Below are 15,152 nucleotides of genomic sequence, written 5' to 3'. Positions count from 1 at the left end.
TTTTACTGTGATCCAAGCCCAAGGCGGGAATCGAACCCGCGACATTTGGATTGCCAGGCAGGCACTTGACCTACCTGGCTAGCCCGGTCGGCTCACCGATATACAGGAATTTTTTGCCAGCAGAGATAAGAAGATGAATATCCCCCGTTTCCACGGCAGTGGTTAAGCAACATTTGAGTACTGAATACAGATCTGAAAGCCTCATTTTAAGAAGATATACTTGGAACGGGTGCAGAGAAGGGCAACGAGATTAATGAGGGGGAACAAAAGGGTACTCTTAACAAGAAAGGCTTCGATTCTGCAAATTGTGGCGTCTGGAAACTAGGCACCTGCGAGGAGATCTGATTGGGATGTTTTAGGCTTTGAATGGATTGAGTAAGCTAAATGTTGATATCATCCTTCATCAAATTTGCTTTCAGCCAGCTAGTAATTGATTGTTGGAACAAACTTTCATCTGGTATTGCGGAAGTGGGTAGTTTGAATATATTTAAGGAGGAACCACTGAAATTATTAGAGGAGTCGGACAGGTAGCGTGGGAAATTTTTTTTTTTTTTTTGGGGAGTGATGTGTAAACTTGCTTTCTTGCATCATTTGCCACTACTAACACTAACATTCGTCGTCAGGAGATTGAAATAATAGCGGACATTTTTTATAACACCACGCTTCAGAAAACCTACAGAAATCAGACGACGTCTGATTTGTGTATCTTATCAGAGGATGTCTGGTTATTTTTGTTTCTTTTTTTTATTTGTGATTATTATTTTGGCGATATGATTCGTATGACGCCCTTTCATAACAGCAGCTCTCAAGTGTTTAGTGATAAGTTCATATCTCACCAGATATCAAATTTTGTCAATAAATGCATTTACATTTAGTACGTTCTGGAATAACTTCCCTTCATATATATTTCCTGAAAATTACAATCTAGAGAAATTCAAGTTTCTTTTCAACCCACGAATGGTACTAAGTATCTCATGATCTAATACCTTTCGTGCTTGAAATTTTCATAAAAAAAAATGCCTTCCTTCTGTTACGATCCAGATTGCTTAGAAGACTCCTAAACCTCACACCAAGCTTTCTGATCAAATGTCAACATCTTTGGAACCATTTTCCAATCACTTTTCGGATGCTAGTGAATGGTGGTCTCCGCACTATTGACGCTTCTTGTGAAATTTCATGCATGAATGCCGTGATTATCCATAACAAGCTTCTCAACTTTGTTAATGTTCACATGACTGACGGTTGTAGCCATGGAAAACTGGGTGGGATTTTCTTATCAGTAGTAAGCAGGGTTGTAGTTGACGATTCGCCTCCATTCGTAGGGTTGTTGTTGTTTGGTTTTTAGGAGCATTAGCAACTAAGGCCATATTGCTCCGGGGATATGCGGTGAGGGTAGTGGAGAAAATCATTCTCTGACATTTCCGCATCCTCCATATTTGGTGGTCACGGGCTCGAACCCCGGTCTAATCAAGAAGCGTGTGATACGCACTGCTGCTCCTGCCCACGGAGGCGCCCAGCTCGTAGGGACGGAAACCAATCAGGTGCATATCTTGCACCACACTGGGGTAAGAAGCCCATCACTCAACAAAACCAGACGCCACATTACGCAAACATTCACCACTACACTGGTCGATCAGCTTTGCTGGATACAGTAGCTTCGCATACACATGAGGTGCGGGATTTAGCCCACTACGGACAGTACGAGTATAGTTGTGGAGTGGACTGATACTGGAAAGCAGCCTTCCTGGTAGTGAAGCGGCTATAAACAAACAAACATACTACACAAACATAGCATTATACTCATTTATGGTCATTTTACATTGTTATGTATCATCACAATGTACTAAGGAGAAATTGAACAAAAGTACAGGCTGCCCTACATAAAACGTCCACATATCTCGCCACTCTTTCTCCATGAGTTAATCCTGGTTTTTTCAACACACACACACACAACATGCAAACTGGCCCGTGAATAGGCACTTCTACAGGCATAATACACTTACGATTATGTGCGCCGTTAATACTAAAATTTATTTCGCCACTCTTCATGCACTAGCTCTACTAACTTTCTCCACTAACCATTACTGAAGTCATTACTATGTTCATTCTTCTACAACTGGAAAGAATGACTCGGAAAAAAGAAGTATGAATAGAGATATTCCTTCCCCCAAAAGTGACTGCGGATGAGAGTGGCTGCAAAACTGATGAATGGAACAACTCCCCTCAGCTGCTCGCCTCCTACTGGGACACGGAATTCGATATTCCCGACAGCTACTAAGCACAGCTAAACAAAAGTAACTGTACGCACAAATTATAAACCCTCACTAAAAGGCACCCTCTCTTTTTCAAATGCAATATTCAGGATATAGACAACTAAAAGCAATATGAAAATAAAAGATTTGGAACACAATTTAATATCTTAAGCATGGAGACCAGGAGCAGACGGATTCGGCAGGGGTGGGTGAACACAGCCGTTCAACCGAACGTGACACGGACACAATGATGAGGATGAGCTTGACTTCGGCGTTGGGGGAGGAAGACATACACTACACTTTCACGCAGCATTAATACCTTACCAGCAGAGGCTGTTACACAGCACGTGCGCTACAAACAGCTGGCACCACAGGGTAGCATGCAATATTCTAGCTCTGCAATTTTCTCCCCCCTCTGTTGCTCTATTTGCGCCTGCTAAGCAGAAGCTGTTGTACAGCATGCAGAGGCTGTAAGACAAGACAACACGTAATGGAGCTGCTGGCCAACCCCATACCGCGCCGCCTCCCACAGATTGCCTTCTCTGTCTCAGCCCTAAGCATCCTAACTCCGCTGTTCTCCTATCAACCCATTCTTCATTACTTTTATATTTATCAAATTATTGTATTATTTATTTATTTTTACAGGGTTCGTCTCTGGAAACTGTGTACTAAAGAGCAGTTATCAAAAAGTATCAATGAATGGCGCTGATGGCTTACCTCCTTCTTATGGCAGCGGATGGAAACTAGCCAGCGAATTTCCAAATGATTTTCTGCTGGCTGGTTGCTAAGTAGCCAGTCGTACAAACAACAATACAGCACACTGCTAAACAAACGAACCTACATAACACACATGACTGGCTATGCATATATGCTATAACACAGATTGTAAGGTGATTCCGGGGAACCACCTAGACAGAAATCCATCCAAACATATCTCATCACTCTTCTTGAATGCGGCACACCACTCAATGCACCTGTTTTTTCGACAGTATCTCATTCCCAAATTGTACTCCAAGCCTTCAGCGAATATTACCCGGTTTTCGGTCCTCTTTTACCAGAATTTATATTACGTGGTGCCGCTCCACAATTTTATTAACTTCTATGGACACCTATTTCGATATGTCTAAGCAAAGCGCAAGTACAGTTAATGTGAGAGGGACATAAATATGAAATCACTGTGCAAAACGAACATTTATGCACATCGTTGTTTACGAGAAACAAGGAATATCCCAGGTAGGTAGGTAGGTTGGTTGGTTGGTTGTAGGTGGATCAGCAACTTAGGTCATACTGCGCCGAAATATCCCAGGCGAACTTTGAACATCGGCTCCCATACATCTTACATAACAGAAGACAAGAGAGCGCTGCAATACTGCAGATTTTTAATGAGGTTCGTCTGAGTTTCAAATTCAAGCATGCGATACTGTTATATTTTCATAGCACTAGAAGGAGAAATATTTTAAAGAATTCAGGTATAGTATTCACTAAATATCAGTACATGTTATCTTGAGACCAAATGTACACTGAAAGGTGAGAATTCATGGGATATCTGGTTCCTAGGTAACGCGACGCTGTTATCCTTTTGCTAGTTGATGAACCCACCGCTTGGCAGGTATATAGGTATCACTGCATTCACACAGACGGTAATTCGATGTAAGTATGGATAAACGTCATGAGTTAACAGAATATAAAAGAGGGTGATAGTGGGTGCCCGACGCATGGGTCACTCTATCGCGGAGTTGGTACAAAAATTGCACTATCCCCGTTCGACAGTATCAAGAGTGTATCGGGAATACGACATTACCGGAAAAACATCTCATCGTGGACAGCGCTGTGGGCGGATGAACGTGGTCGTCGACGTTTGTCACGCATTATTTCAGCAAAAGGCGAGCGACAGTGCCACAAATCACCGCCGACTTCGAGGGAGGTGTCAGAAAGGTCTCCACCAAGACTATCAGGCGATCAGTAGCCGCAACAGGTTATGGGAGCCGCTGACCCACCAGAGTCCCTTGCTAACACCACAACACAGGATTCTACGCCTCAACTGGGCAAAAGAACATCGGCACTGGACTTGGATGATTGGAGACGGGTCTCCTGGTCCGATGAGTCCCGTTTCCAGGAAAGACGGTAGGGTGCGTATCTTGCGGAAACCGCACGAAGCTATGCACTCGCCATGTCAACGAGGAACCATTCAGGCAGGTAGACGGTCGGTAATGGTCTGGGCGTGTTCAACTGGCACGCGTTGGGACGTCTGAACAGTCCAGGTGACGTGTATATCTTTGCAGACCATCTGCATCCCTTCATGGTTATAGTGCACCCACAGGGCAATGGACATTTTCAGCAGGACAACGCGCCTTCCCACAGAGCCATTGTGACTAGAACATGGTTTGAAGATGTTCCACAAATTTTATCACCATGGAATGGCCTCCCTGTTCACCGGATATGAACCCTGTGGAGCACCTTTGGGATGCTGTGGAAAGTCCGTTCGATCTTTGGATCTTCCACCCAGGAATGCGACGGAATTATGGACAACGGTGCAGCTAGCATAGATGGAAATACCCGTGGGTGGAACGATTTCGTGAACTAGTGGACTCAATGCCTCACTGTGTGACTGCCCTCATCCGGGCGAAAGGTGGGCCTACTCGTTACTAAGTAGGTATCTCATGATTTCTGTCAAATCAGTGTAAATTATCTTTATAAATACTGTGGTTCTATTTATTTACGATGGCGCTCTTCTTGAACTGAAGTGAATGGCACAGTGGCCATCAATACCAAAGTCTTACACATACAATTAGTGCATATACAGGGGTTAGTATGCAAATCCTGAATCCAAAGAATAAAATCTGATATTTAATTTTAATATTTTAAAGTACATTTTAGCAAAAACTTAGTTACTACAAAATTCAATCTCTTGCATTTATAGGTTAAAGCTCGTTCCGTGTGCGGAACCACGGAATATTAATTTGACGGCGGCAATTTAAGTTGACCTTAATTATATATTTTTAAAATTGCTCGTAATTTTAATATATTTATGCACTTGTTTTATATTGTGATGTTTGAAGTTCATTCATATATATCAAAATTAACATTCCCTCTATTAGGTAGCCTGTGTTATGGTCATACTGCTCACCTACTTAATGGGAACCAACTTTTTTTGGATGTTCGTAGAAGGCATGTATCTTTATATGCTAGTTGTGAAAACCTTCTCTGTGGAGCACATTAAACTGTACATATATACGATTATTGGATGGGGTGAGTAGCGAAAAAATAATCACAATTTTCTTGATCTTTTTTAAACATAATTTAAGAAAATAAAGAAACCTTAAATGAATAATTTACCTTGCTCTAGTCTCAGTAATGAAGTTTTCTATATAAATACTAAACAAATATTCTGTGGAAAGTAATACTCACCAGGTTACCAATACAAGCAACTGCACCAAAAGTTGCATAGTCCAAATGTCACCCTTACTTGCAAAATCACTGTTTGTATATATTTGCGTGTGTTCCCCTCAGTAACATTCGCATTTATAGTTCGATTCAGATCAAATTTACAGCATAGGATATATATGAGGGATTATAAGCTACCTTAAAAGAAATTTATTTCGATAGCTCATCTTGAAACAAAAAGTTATATTAAAATTATAAATGCTACTCATTATTTCTTGGGACATTTATTCAACTGTTTTTTTGTTTTGTTTTTATTGGGAGATAAATGTACTCAGCAATAATTAATAATGTGAAATCGGAAATGATACCACAGCAAAGCAGTGGTATGATGGTATTTCAATAAGTGTATATCCACATCCAGCTTTACATTTTGAAAATATACATACATTATTTTTTTAAGATTCAAGTTGACAATCTTTGGTAGAATCATAATATGTGAAGAAGACATGTACGCTACCCCTTGAAAATCAAACTAGAAGATGAAGCAATGTAACAAAATCAGCAAAATAATTTCCGAGTTGAGGAGTTAATTTGTGGTGTGATCAGTCACACATTTCTTTGCGTTCTAGAACATAATCTATCAACTTTTCATTATTCATTTCAATATAATGGCATGCAGCACATGCGTACTAAAGATTTGCATCTTTACTACGACGAATAAGACCATGACGAGTAAACACTCGAATTCTCCGATCCTGGGTCATTCCTTAAATGCAAACTGATTTGTTTATTGGAGTAAATAAATCGCTAAGTCGTTGATGGTCAAATCTCAAACAAATTTTACACTAAAATCCAAAATATACTGATTAAAATACAGAAAGGTTTTCGATACGACTTATAGTTTTAGAGTCATTAATTTTTAAAAGGACTTTATAATCACTCCATATATTGAACTGCCTCAAATATCGCGATTTAAATGCGTATTATAAAAGAATATGAGTACTGATATATGTCGAGAAATCAAGATATCATTCCCATGCTTCACTTCTCAAGCGTATGCCTGCACGGAGGATGAGAGGTGAATCGTTCTTACCCTAACACAGAACCAGTATTCGTATATCCTATCAAATATTGGAAAATGTGAATCAAATATTTGAATGAAAACAAAGTCTTTAAAAATGAGCAACTGAAGTGATCGTGTTCTTTAACTGCAAGAGAAAACTGATGGCGAAATCGTACAATGGGTAAAAACGAAACAGAACGGTTAGGAGATTTTTTGCACGTCGACTAGTTTCGTCAGAGTACAGTAGTTCATATTGTCTGCTATTTACATAGTTTTTATTGTGTTCATGTTGTGGTGGCTGAAACACCCGAAATAATTCAAGGGGAAAATACCCAGACCCTGCAAATGAAATAGCCTACCTATAGCCTCAATTAAAGAGGCCTGTTTTTTTCGTTCGGTCTCCGACCAGACTTGAACAGAGGCGTCTCAATACGTGAATGGTGAATACACTATCCTGTCAATAGAAAAAAAAAAAGGACAACAGAAGCGAAGCTGTAAGAATTAATGTTGCGAAGTGTTTAGGCACTACTTTTCGCAAACGTTAACCTGATTAAGTTTATCTGGGAAGAAGACTTCCAAAATCGGCATATCACACACGAGTGAAGTCAAAATGTCGCTGTAACCAAAAAAGGTGAAAACTCGTGTAATAATAAGAATTAATCAATAAAAATAATTAAGTTTTCACCAATGATGGCTGAAAATCGCAAATTGCTATTGCTTCATTCTAAAACGACTGACTCTGCCTAAACTTCAATTCTTCTTAAAAAAAAAAAAAAAAAAAAAAAAAAAACCGGCCTCACTTTATTCAGAATATGTAGTATTTGGATAAGTAGGATTTAAGCTGGATATGCTAAGCATGGTAGGAGAGGTTTAGTCGAAATATTCATAAAAAAACGTCAGTAGAGCATTTACAATAGAACTATCTGAATGCAAAAGACAAAAATAAAAAGAGCAAAAAAAAAGTCGCGTGCAAAAGTACAACGGTTATTTTAGAATGAAAGCTGTTTAACTATTAAAGACAGAAAATAAAACTTGTAAGAAATAAGTTGTGATATTCGTTATTCTTGTTTAAGGGTGGTTTAATTTCAAGCTGGTTTAGGGTTTTTTTTTTTTTTTTTTTTTTTTGGAAAATCAGAAAGAAACTAAACTGAAGGATGAGAGATTTTACACAGGAATGAGGAATAAAAGGTCTGAGGAAAGAAAGTAATAATAAACATGAAGAAAAGTCGGAATTTAAGCAATGTATAACTTGGAAGTGGTTGGTAAAAGTTCAGAAGACATCGGTGAGGAAAATATCGCGAGTTAGGAGTAATCTGAATTATTTGATAGTCTAGTCCAACTTTCTGAAAAACGAATGAACCATGTTAGATCATTAATAGCCTCTTCATTTGAAATAACTTTGTCGCCATCGTTGTAAAAAGGAGTTGGAAGTCAAAGATTAGGGAAACCAAAACAGATGAAGTCGTGGTTTCAGATAATGAAATCAAAACGTTAAGTGATTTGTAGAGTTCAGATAACAACTGAGATGGCATATCTGAGGAACTAGATTATATATTTTGCTAAAAATAATTCAAAAATAAGGACATGGAATAGCAGAGCAGGAATGCTGCAGTCATAAATGCCACTTTTAAAATGAATGTAATTATATACTAAGTGATTAGAAATTCTTAGAAGAAAACGATATTTTCAACCAAGTTAAAAAGCACTGAATTGAAGGAATTCGTAAAATTTAGAACTGAAGTAAAGTGTGCTTAGGGTCAAACGGCACCAGGGGTTTCCCCCATCTCCGCGTAGTTTACATTGTGGGTGAACCAGTTGACTGGAAAAGCCAGAGATTTAAAAGTGTATGGATATTGTACATGTGTAGTGTTGTGTACCATTGTTCTTCTGGTCGTTTAGCCGCCAGACCTCTACTGAGGCCCAACGTTGCCCCACTTTCGCCCCGTGGAGGCAGACCAGGTACCCACTAGTATATAGTTCACTCTGGCAGGTCCTGCCACCTGAGATTTCAGTGGCTAGGACGTTAAAAAAAATCGCATACGCGTCGCGGGAAGCACTAGGGAAGTCCGGAATATTCAGCGAAATTAATTTAGATTGGTGACTTTAGATTGTGTGGGGCGTGTTCACGTTGCAGTCAGATAGAGTGGGGAGAAGGCTGAAGACTAGGGGAAGATAGATAGAAATATGGAGCCGAAAGGGAAGACAACTCCAGTTTACAGTGGGGCATGCCCATGCCCCACCAAAGGGAAAAAAGGGATGGCAGAAGGGGGAGAAGACAGCAAAACCATCTCCTCCCACGCAGGGAGAGGGAAAAAGAGCAGGCCAGTCAAGGGGACTGGCCCAAATCGCCAATAGGGCATGGATGCAAGAGGCTGCAGGCCAGGTGCCGAGGCAACAGGGTTGTGCCATCCGGGAACCCAGCGAGGGTTTTTCCATCCAAGGTTTTGGTCTAGGTTTGGTAGTGATTTATGTAAGTTCTGGTTACGTATTCACTCATGGGATACAAGTCCCGTCCGTTGTTCAGCGAGTTTGTCCTCGGTGGTGACTCAGTCCATAGATCGGCAAGTAGGAAATCCGGACAGTCAGCCAGGATTTTGGTGGCAGTCCATGCAGATTATGTCATTCGTTGGTTCAGTTATCTCATGGGATCAATGTCCGTCCATGGATCAATATTCAGTTTCAATATGTATGCATGCTGTTTTATTCTGGTTGTTCTGGGTTTGGTGGCATAGGTAGAGTCTGTCGTCTTGCAAATAAGCACTGTGCAAAGTTAGTGAGGGCATTGTAGGTTGCCTCGTCTTCTAGTAGGTAGTGCTCTTGGTGTTTAGGATTGAAGCGGACTCGTGTGATGAAGTTACCCCAAAATCTTCATAAAATTCACACTCGTGCAGCAGGTGGTCCCAGGTTTCAAGGGAGCCACACGCACATGCTGGGTTATCTGTTAGTCTGAAGAGGTTAAGCTTATAGCGGATGGCTCCATGTCCAGTGAGAAGGTAGGTGACATGGAGACCAGGGCAGAGCCATGTGGGATATTTTGGGTATACTCGTTGCAAGTTTGGGAGGAACCTTCGGGTGACGTCTCCTTTGTCAGACATCGTCCAGCGTTGTTGCCATATTGATGTTAAGTAGGTCTGCAGCCTGTACTTCTCAGCTTTACAATTATTTGCCGGGTCCGTGGTGTGGTCCTGGAAGGTTATGGCTTTGCCGCATCTGAGTTGCTGAAGCATGCCGTTGCGAGTCACCTCAAGATCAAGAGGGAGAGCACCCGTGATCACTTGTAGTGCATGGGTAGAGACTTTCTTGCATGCTCGGGTGAGGGTCAATAGGATGGGTCTATGTATAATATCCAATCGTCTGCGGTTTACCACTGTTCAGGCTTTGTGGAACCAGACACCGGAGGCGTATATGATTGCTGGAATAATGGCTGCTTTATAAAGTATCGCAAGGGTGCGCCGTGTGACTCTCGCAAGCATGCCAGCATACTTTTTCATCTGAGCCTGTATATATTTTAGGTGTTGCTGTTATTTGGTTTTTAAGAGCATTAGCAACTAAGGCCATATTGCTCCGGGAATATGCAGTGGTCGTTCCCTGACCTTTCCGCATCCTCCATATTTGGTGGTGACGGGCTCGAACCCCGATCTAATCAAGAAACATGTGCTACGCACTGCTGCTCCTTCCCACCTGGCTACGGAGGCGCCTATTTTAGGTGTGGGGTGAAAGATAGATTACGGTCCAGGATAACACCCAGATACTTTAGTTCTGTGGCTGGCTGAATTATTCTATTGTTGATTCTTATTTGCGGTGGTCTAGTTGGGGTTAGGTAGCCCTTAAGTAAGATGGATTTGGTCTTGGTGGCCGATATGGTGAGTCGATGCCTTTCCGTCCATTCTCGCAGTGTGGTTACTGCTGCATTCGCGAGACTTTCTAGTTGGGCTCTTGAATCTGCAGTAAGGGTTAGGGACAGGTCGTCTGCATATGCCAATGCCTGTACGCCCCCTAAGTCGAGGAACTCGTCCAGTACATAGTTCCACAGGAGAGGTCCTAAGACAGATTGATTGTTTGTTTGTTGTTGGGTTTTATTGGCGCATTAGCAACTAAGGCTATAATGCGCCAAAACCTGGTCATTAAAAAATATTTTTTTTTTCAGTGGCCTAAAGAATTAGGTCACCAAGTCAAAGTATAAAAAAACAAGTATAAACAGTAAAAGACAAATATCAGTAAACAAGTAACAATAACAAAGTAGATATTTTAAATATGAGTAAAATGGTTTACTGATTTCAAAAAGCTAAAAAATAGCAGACACGTGGTCATTGTCAGATAAAATCTGACCGTGTATAAGGCTCAGTCAGATGAATAAAAGCAGTAAAACGGATATTACTAAAATCTGGACAATCAATTAAAATGTGTCTAATTGATAAAATTGTGCCACAAGACTCACACATAGGAGGGTCATCAGCCCTCAGCAAAAAAGAATGTGTCAAATGACTATGTCTTATGCGGGTCCGGGCAAGAACAACTTCCTCCTTACGATTCCTGCGCAGACTAGATCACGGTTCAGTTACAGGCTTTATATGATATAATTTATTCGCAGTCTGTCTATTCCACGAATCCTGCCATTGGGAGTGTATTTTCTCGTGTATTATTTGCCTGTAGTCTGTATAGGGGACTGACAGGCAGCGATTATTACTGGGAATTGCTGATTTGGCTGCGGTGTCAACCAAATCGTTTCCCATAATCCCAATGTGGCTGGGAATCCAGCAGAAGAGGATATTCACGTTCACGGAGAAAGTGAATCTTCCGCTGAATGCTAGACAGAACTGGATGAGAATTACATCTCACGGTTATTAAAGCTTGTAACACGCTGAGAGAATCGGAATATAAAATGAACCGTTGGTATTGGCATTTACTGATGTGATCCAAAGCTAACTCTATAGCGTGCAGCTCTGCAGTAAATATGCTGCATTCAGAGGGAATCTGCTGCGATGTAGTGCTGTCTGTAAAGACAGCAGCAGATCCCACATATGATTCCGACTTCGAACCGTCTGTGTAAACTGGCGCGAAGTCAGAATGTTCAGCTCGGTGTGCTGAATAAAGCTGCAGGTAGACTGATGATGGAGTGTCCGACTTTCCCCAATTTCTAAGGGATAAGTCACATGCCGGGACATGAGCATGCCAGGGTGGAAGGGGTTGCTTTGGTGTTTGGGCAACCTTGTCTACCTTGATATTAAGTTCTTTGAGTAGCTCTTGGAGACCAATACCAAAGGGACGATTGGCAGTATTACGGGTATTGTACAAATTTTCCCATCGTGGCTCAAAAACGAATGGCCACGTTGGATGGTATGGCAGGGATTTTAGTTTTAAAGCGTACTTTAAAGACAACTGCTTACGTCGAAGCGATAACGGTGGTTCGTTTGCTTCGACGTATAAACTCTGGACAGGAGATGTTCTATATGCTCCAGTAGCGATACGGAGAGCCTGATGATGGACAGGGTCCAGCCATCGAAGGGCGCTGTCTCCGGCTGAAGAATATACCTGGGACCCATAATCTAATTTGGATCGCACAAGTGCACGGTAAAGCCGTAGAAGGGTGCATCGGTCTGCACCCCATGATGTAGAGGAGAATATTAAGGCCTCTTGTGCACTTTGTGCGGAGCTGACGGATATGATCCAGAAAGGTCAGCTTTTTGTCAAATCTGAGTCCCAAGAATTTTGTGTCCGCTGCTACTGGAATAGCATTTTGTCCGAGCCTTAATTCAGGTTCAGGATGAAGATTACGCTTACGACAAAAGTGTACGCAAACGGTCTTCTCCGGCGAGAACCTGAAACCATTTGCAAGTACCCAGGAGTTAGGCGATCAATGGATTTCTGCAGTTGTCTTTCAATAACCCGCATGTTGCATGACTGACAAAGTATGCTAAAGTCATCAACATAGAGGGCACTGTTTACAGTTGGAGGAAGTTGTTCTGTGATGGAATTTACTTTGATGGCAAAAAGCGTGACACTTAATACTGATCCTTGTGGTACTCCCTCCTCTTGGCAGAAGGGACGAGAGAGAGTGAGGATCCCACTCGAACTTGGAAAGATCGATTGGCTAAAAAGTTTTTAATAAAAATGGGGAGTTGCCCCCTAAGACCAAGGCTATGCAGATCTTTTAAGATGCCAAACCTCTAAGTTGTGTCATACGCTTTCTCCATATCAAAGAACACCGACACCAAGTGTTCGCGTTTTAGGAAAGCATCCCGGATGGATGTTTCCAGTCTAATAAGATGGTACAAAGTGGACCGGTTTCTTCGGAAGCCGCACTGAAAGTTGGAGAGAAGGTCATTTCATTCTAAGTACCACATTAAACGAGAATTAACCATTCTCTCCAGGATTTTGCACAGACAGCTAGTCAGAGCAATAGGACGATAATTGGTAGTGAATTTTGGATCCTTTCCTGGCTTAGCAAAGGCAAGAACGATTGTCTTGCGCCAGGAATCCGGAAACTGCCCTTCAATAAAGATTGTGTTATATAGAAAGAGCAGATAATCCATAGATTTTGGTGAAAGATGTTTAATCATTTCATAATGGATGCCATCTGGTCCAACAGCACTTGCTCTGAAAAGAGCGAGGGCTCTTTTCAGTTCCTGCATAGTGAATGCCCCGTTGTAGGGATAGATGCTCTTAGACTTAAAATTAAGTGCTTGTTTTTCCAGTTTATGTTTCAGGACCAGGAACTCTGGAGAATACGAAGATGTTGCGGAGATGTTAGAGAATGTTTCCCCAAGAGAATCGGCTATTGCAGTTGGATCTGCAATAGTGCATCCATTATAATCTAGGATTGAAGAAGGGTGGGATGTATATTTTCCCTTCATTTTCCGGATTTTATCCCAGACTACCTTAGAGTTGGTAGACTGGTTAATAGATGATGTAAAACGGATCCACGATTCCTTTTGACTCTGACGGCGGATATAGCGTGCTTTGGCTCGTGCACGTTTAAAGGCTATAAGGTTGGTCGTGGTAGGATATCGGCGGAATATCCCCCACGCTTTGTTTTGAGCCTTTTTTGCTGCTGTGCATTGGGAATTCCACCAAGGTTTGGGAAATGTTGGAAACCGGGTAGATGTTTTTGGAACAGTATTCGCAGCTGCTTGGACGATAATTTCTGTGATGTACGTTACTGCATCATTGATCGGCTCCTGACTGACCGTACTGAGGTCAAAATTTGCCTGATGGTGGAAGGCAGTCCAGTCAGCATGATCAATCTTCCACCGTGGTAACCTGAAGGGAAGACATGGGCTCCCACTGTGTAACAAGGTTATCACAGGGAAGTGATCACTTCCGTATGGATGCTCCTCCACTTCCCAAGTGAGTGAAGGGAGTAGAGAAGGGGAGCAGATAGAAAGATCAATGGCAGAAAAGGTACGGGTAGGAATGTGGAAGAAGGTATTTGTTCCAATATTTAGAAGGGAAAGGTCATTGTCATTGAGCATACGCTCTATGACTCGTCCCCTTCCGTTAATGTTAGCACTACCCCACAGGGTGTTATGTCCATTAAAATCCCCGAGAAGTAAGAAAGGGGGAGGCAACTGCGTTACAAGATCATCAAAGTCTTCCTGGGAGATGTCAGTCCCAGGTGGCAAATAAATAGAACACACGATTAATAAAAATCCCACTGTAAGGCGAATTGCAACAGCCTCGCATGGTGGGATCATCATTTGCCTTTAGATAAGTCTCCTGCAAGCAAAAGCAAACTGGCTCGTGCTTTTGCAGGAGGGCCTTGATGTCATCAGTATTTCGCCGGAATCCACGACAATTCCATTGTAGGAATTTAGCCATTACTTTGGCTTGGTGGGTTCATCAGGCGGCTTCCGAGGTGCTGAGGGCTTACTTTTATCAGTCTTGGCTTTATCTTTTTTGGGAAAGAATGGATGCTGTACCGTGTCCATTTCTTCCTCCGCAAAGAGTTCCAAGACTGATTCATCCTGTATCTCCTTGTTCTCTACATCCATTGTTTCTGTTATTACTGCAGGCTCTTTACCACTTGGTTTTGGTAGTGGTGGAGCACTAGGAGGTACGGATATAGGAGTGGCGGCTGACTGTTTTTTTGGTGGGCTTTTGTGAGCTCAATAAATAGCGTGCAATCGGGGTGAATGACTCTTTTGGTGGTATAGTCATCTCAGTTTGTGTACCGATAGTGCACTTAGCAAAAACCTTCTGGGCATACGAAGGTTTCCTTGGTTGGATACGTTTTCTGGCCTCTGGGTAGGAGATATTCAGCTCTGTTTTTAACTTTTGGATCTCTTTTTCATCCTTCCACCGCTGGCATGCTCTAGAGTAGGCGGGATGCTCTTCTTGGCAATTGACACAGATAGGCTTTGGAGCTGAGCATTCCTTGCTCTCGTGGTCTTTAACACCACATCGAGCACAGGCAGGGTTACCACCACAAGATGTTTGTGAGTAGCCGTATTTTT

General features: G+C 41.9%; 1 protein-coding gene across 2 annotated transcripts in view; it reads left to right on the top strand.

Annotated features, from left to right (window-relative positions):
* LOC150079303 (diuretic hormone receptor-like) overlaps positions 1 to 15,152 on the top strand; it is a 310,651-nt gene that overhangs the window by 238,114 nt on the left and 57,385 nt on the right. For both annotated transcript variants that reach the window (XM_090382355.1, XM_090382354.1), the window contains exon 6: positions 5,351 to 5,501. In XM_090382355.1, the coding sequence (XP_090238481.1) occupies positions 5,351 to 5,501 (151 nt within the window). The remainder of the gene's footprint in view (positions 1 to 5,350; positions 5,502 to 15,152) is intronic.

Source organism: Mastigoproctus giganteus, chromosome 10, assembly GCF_048544385.1.
Source record: "Mastigoproctus giganteus isolate SK-2022 chromosome 10, ASM4854438v1, whole genome shotgun sequence".
In the NCBI taxonomy this organism is placed as follows: domain Eukaryota; kingdom Metazoa; phylum Arthropoda; class Arachnida; order Uropygi; family Thelyphonidae; genus Mastigoproctus; species Mastigoproctus giganteus.
This window is presented reverse-complemented; position numbering and strand designations above follow the sequence as displayed.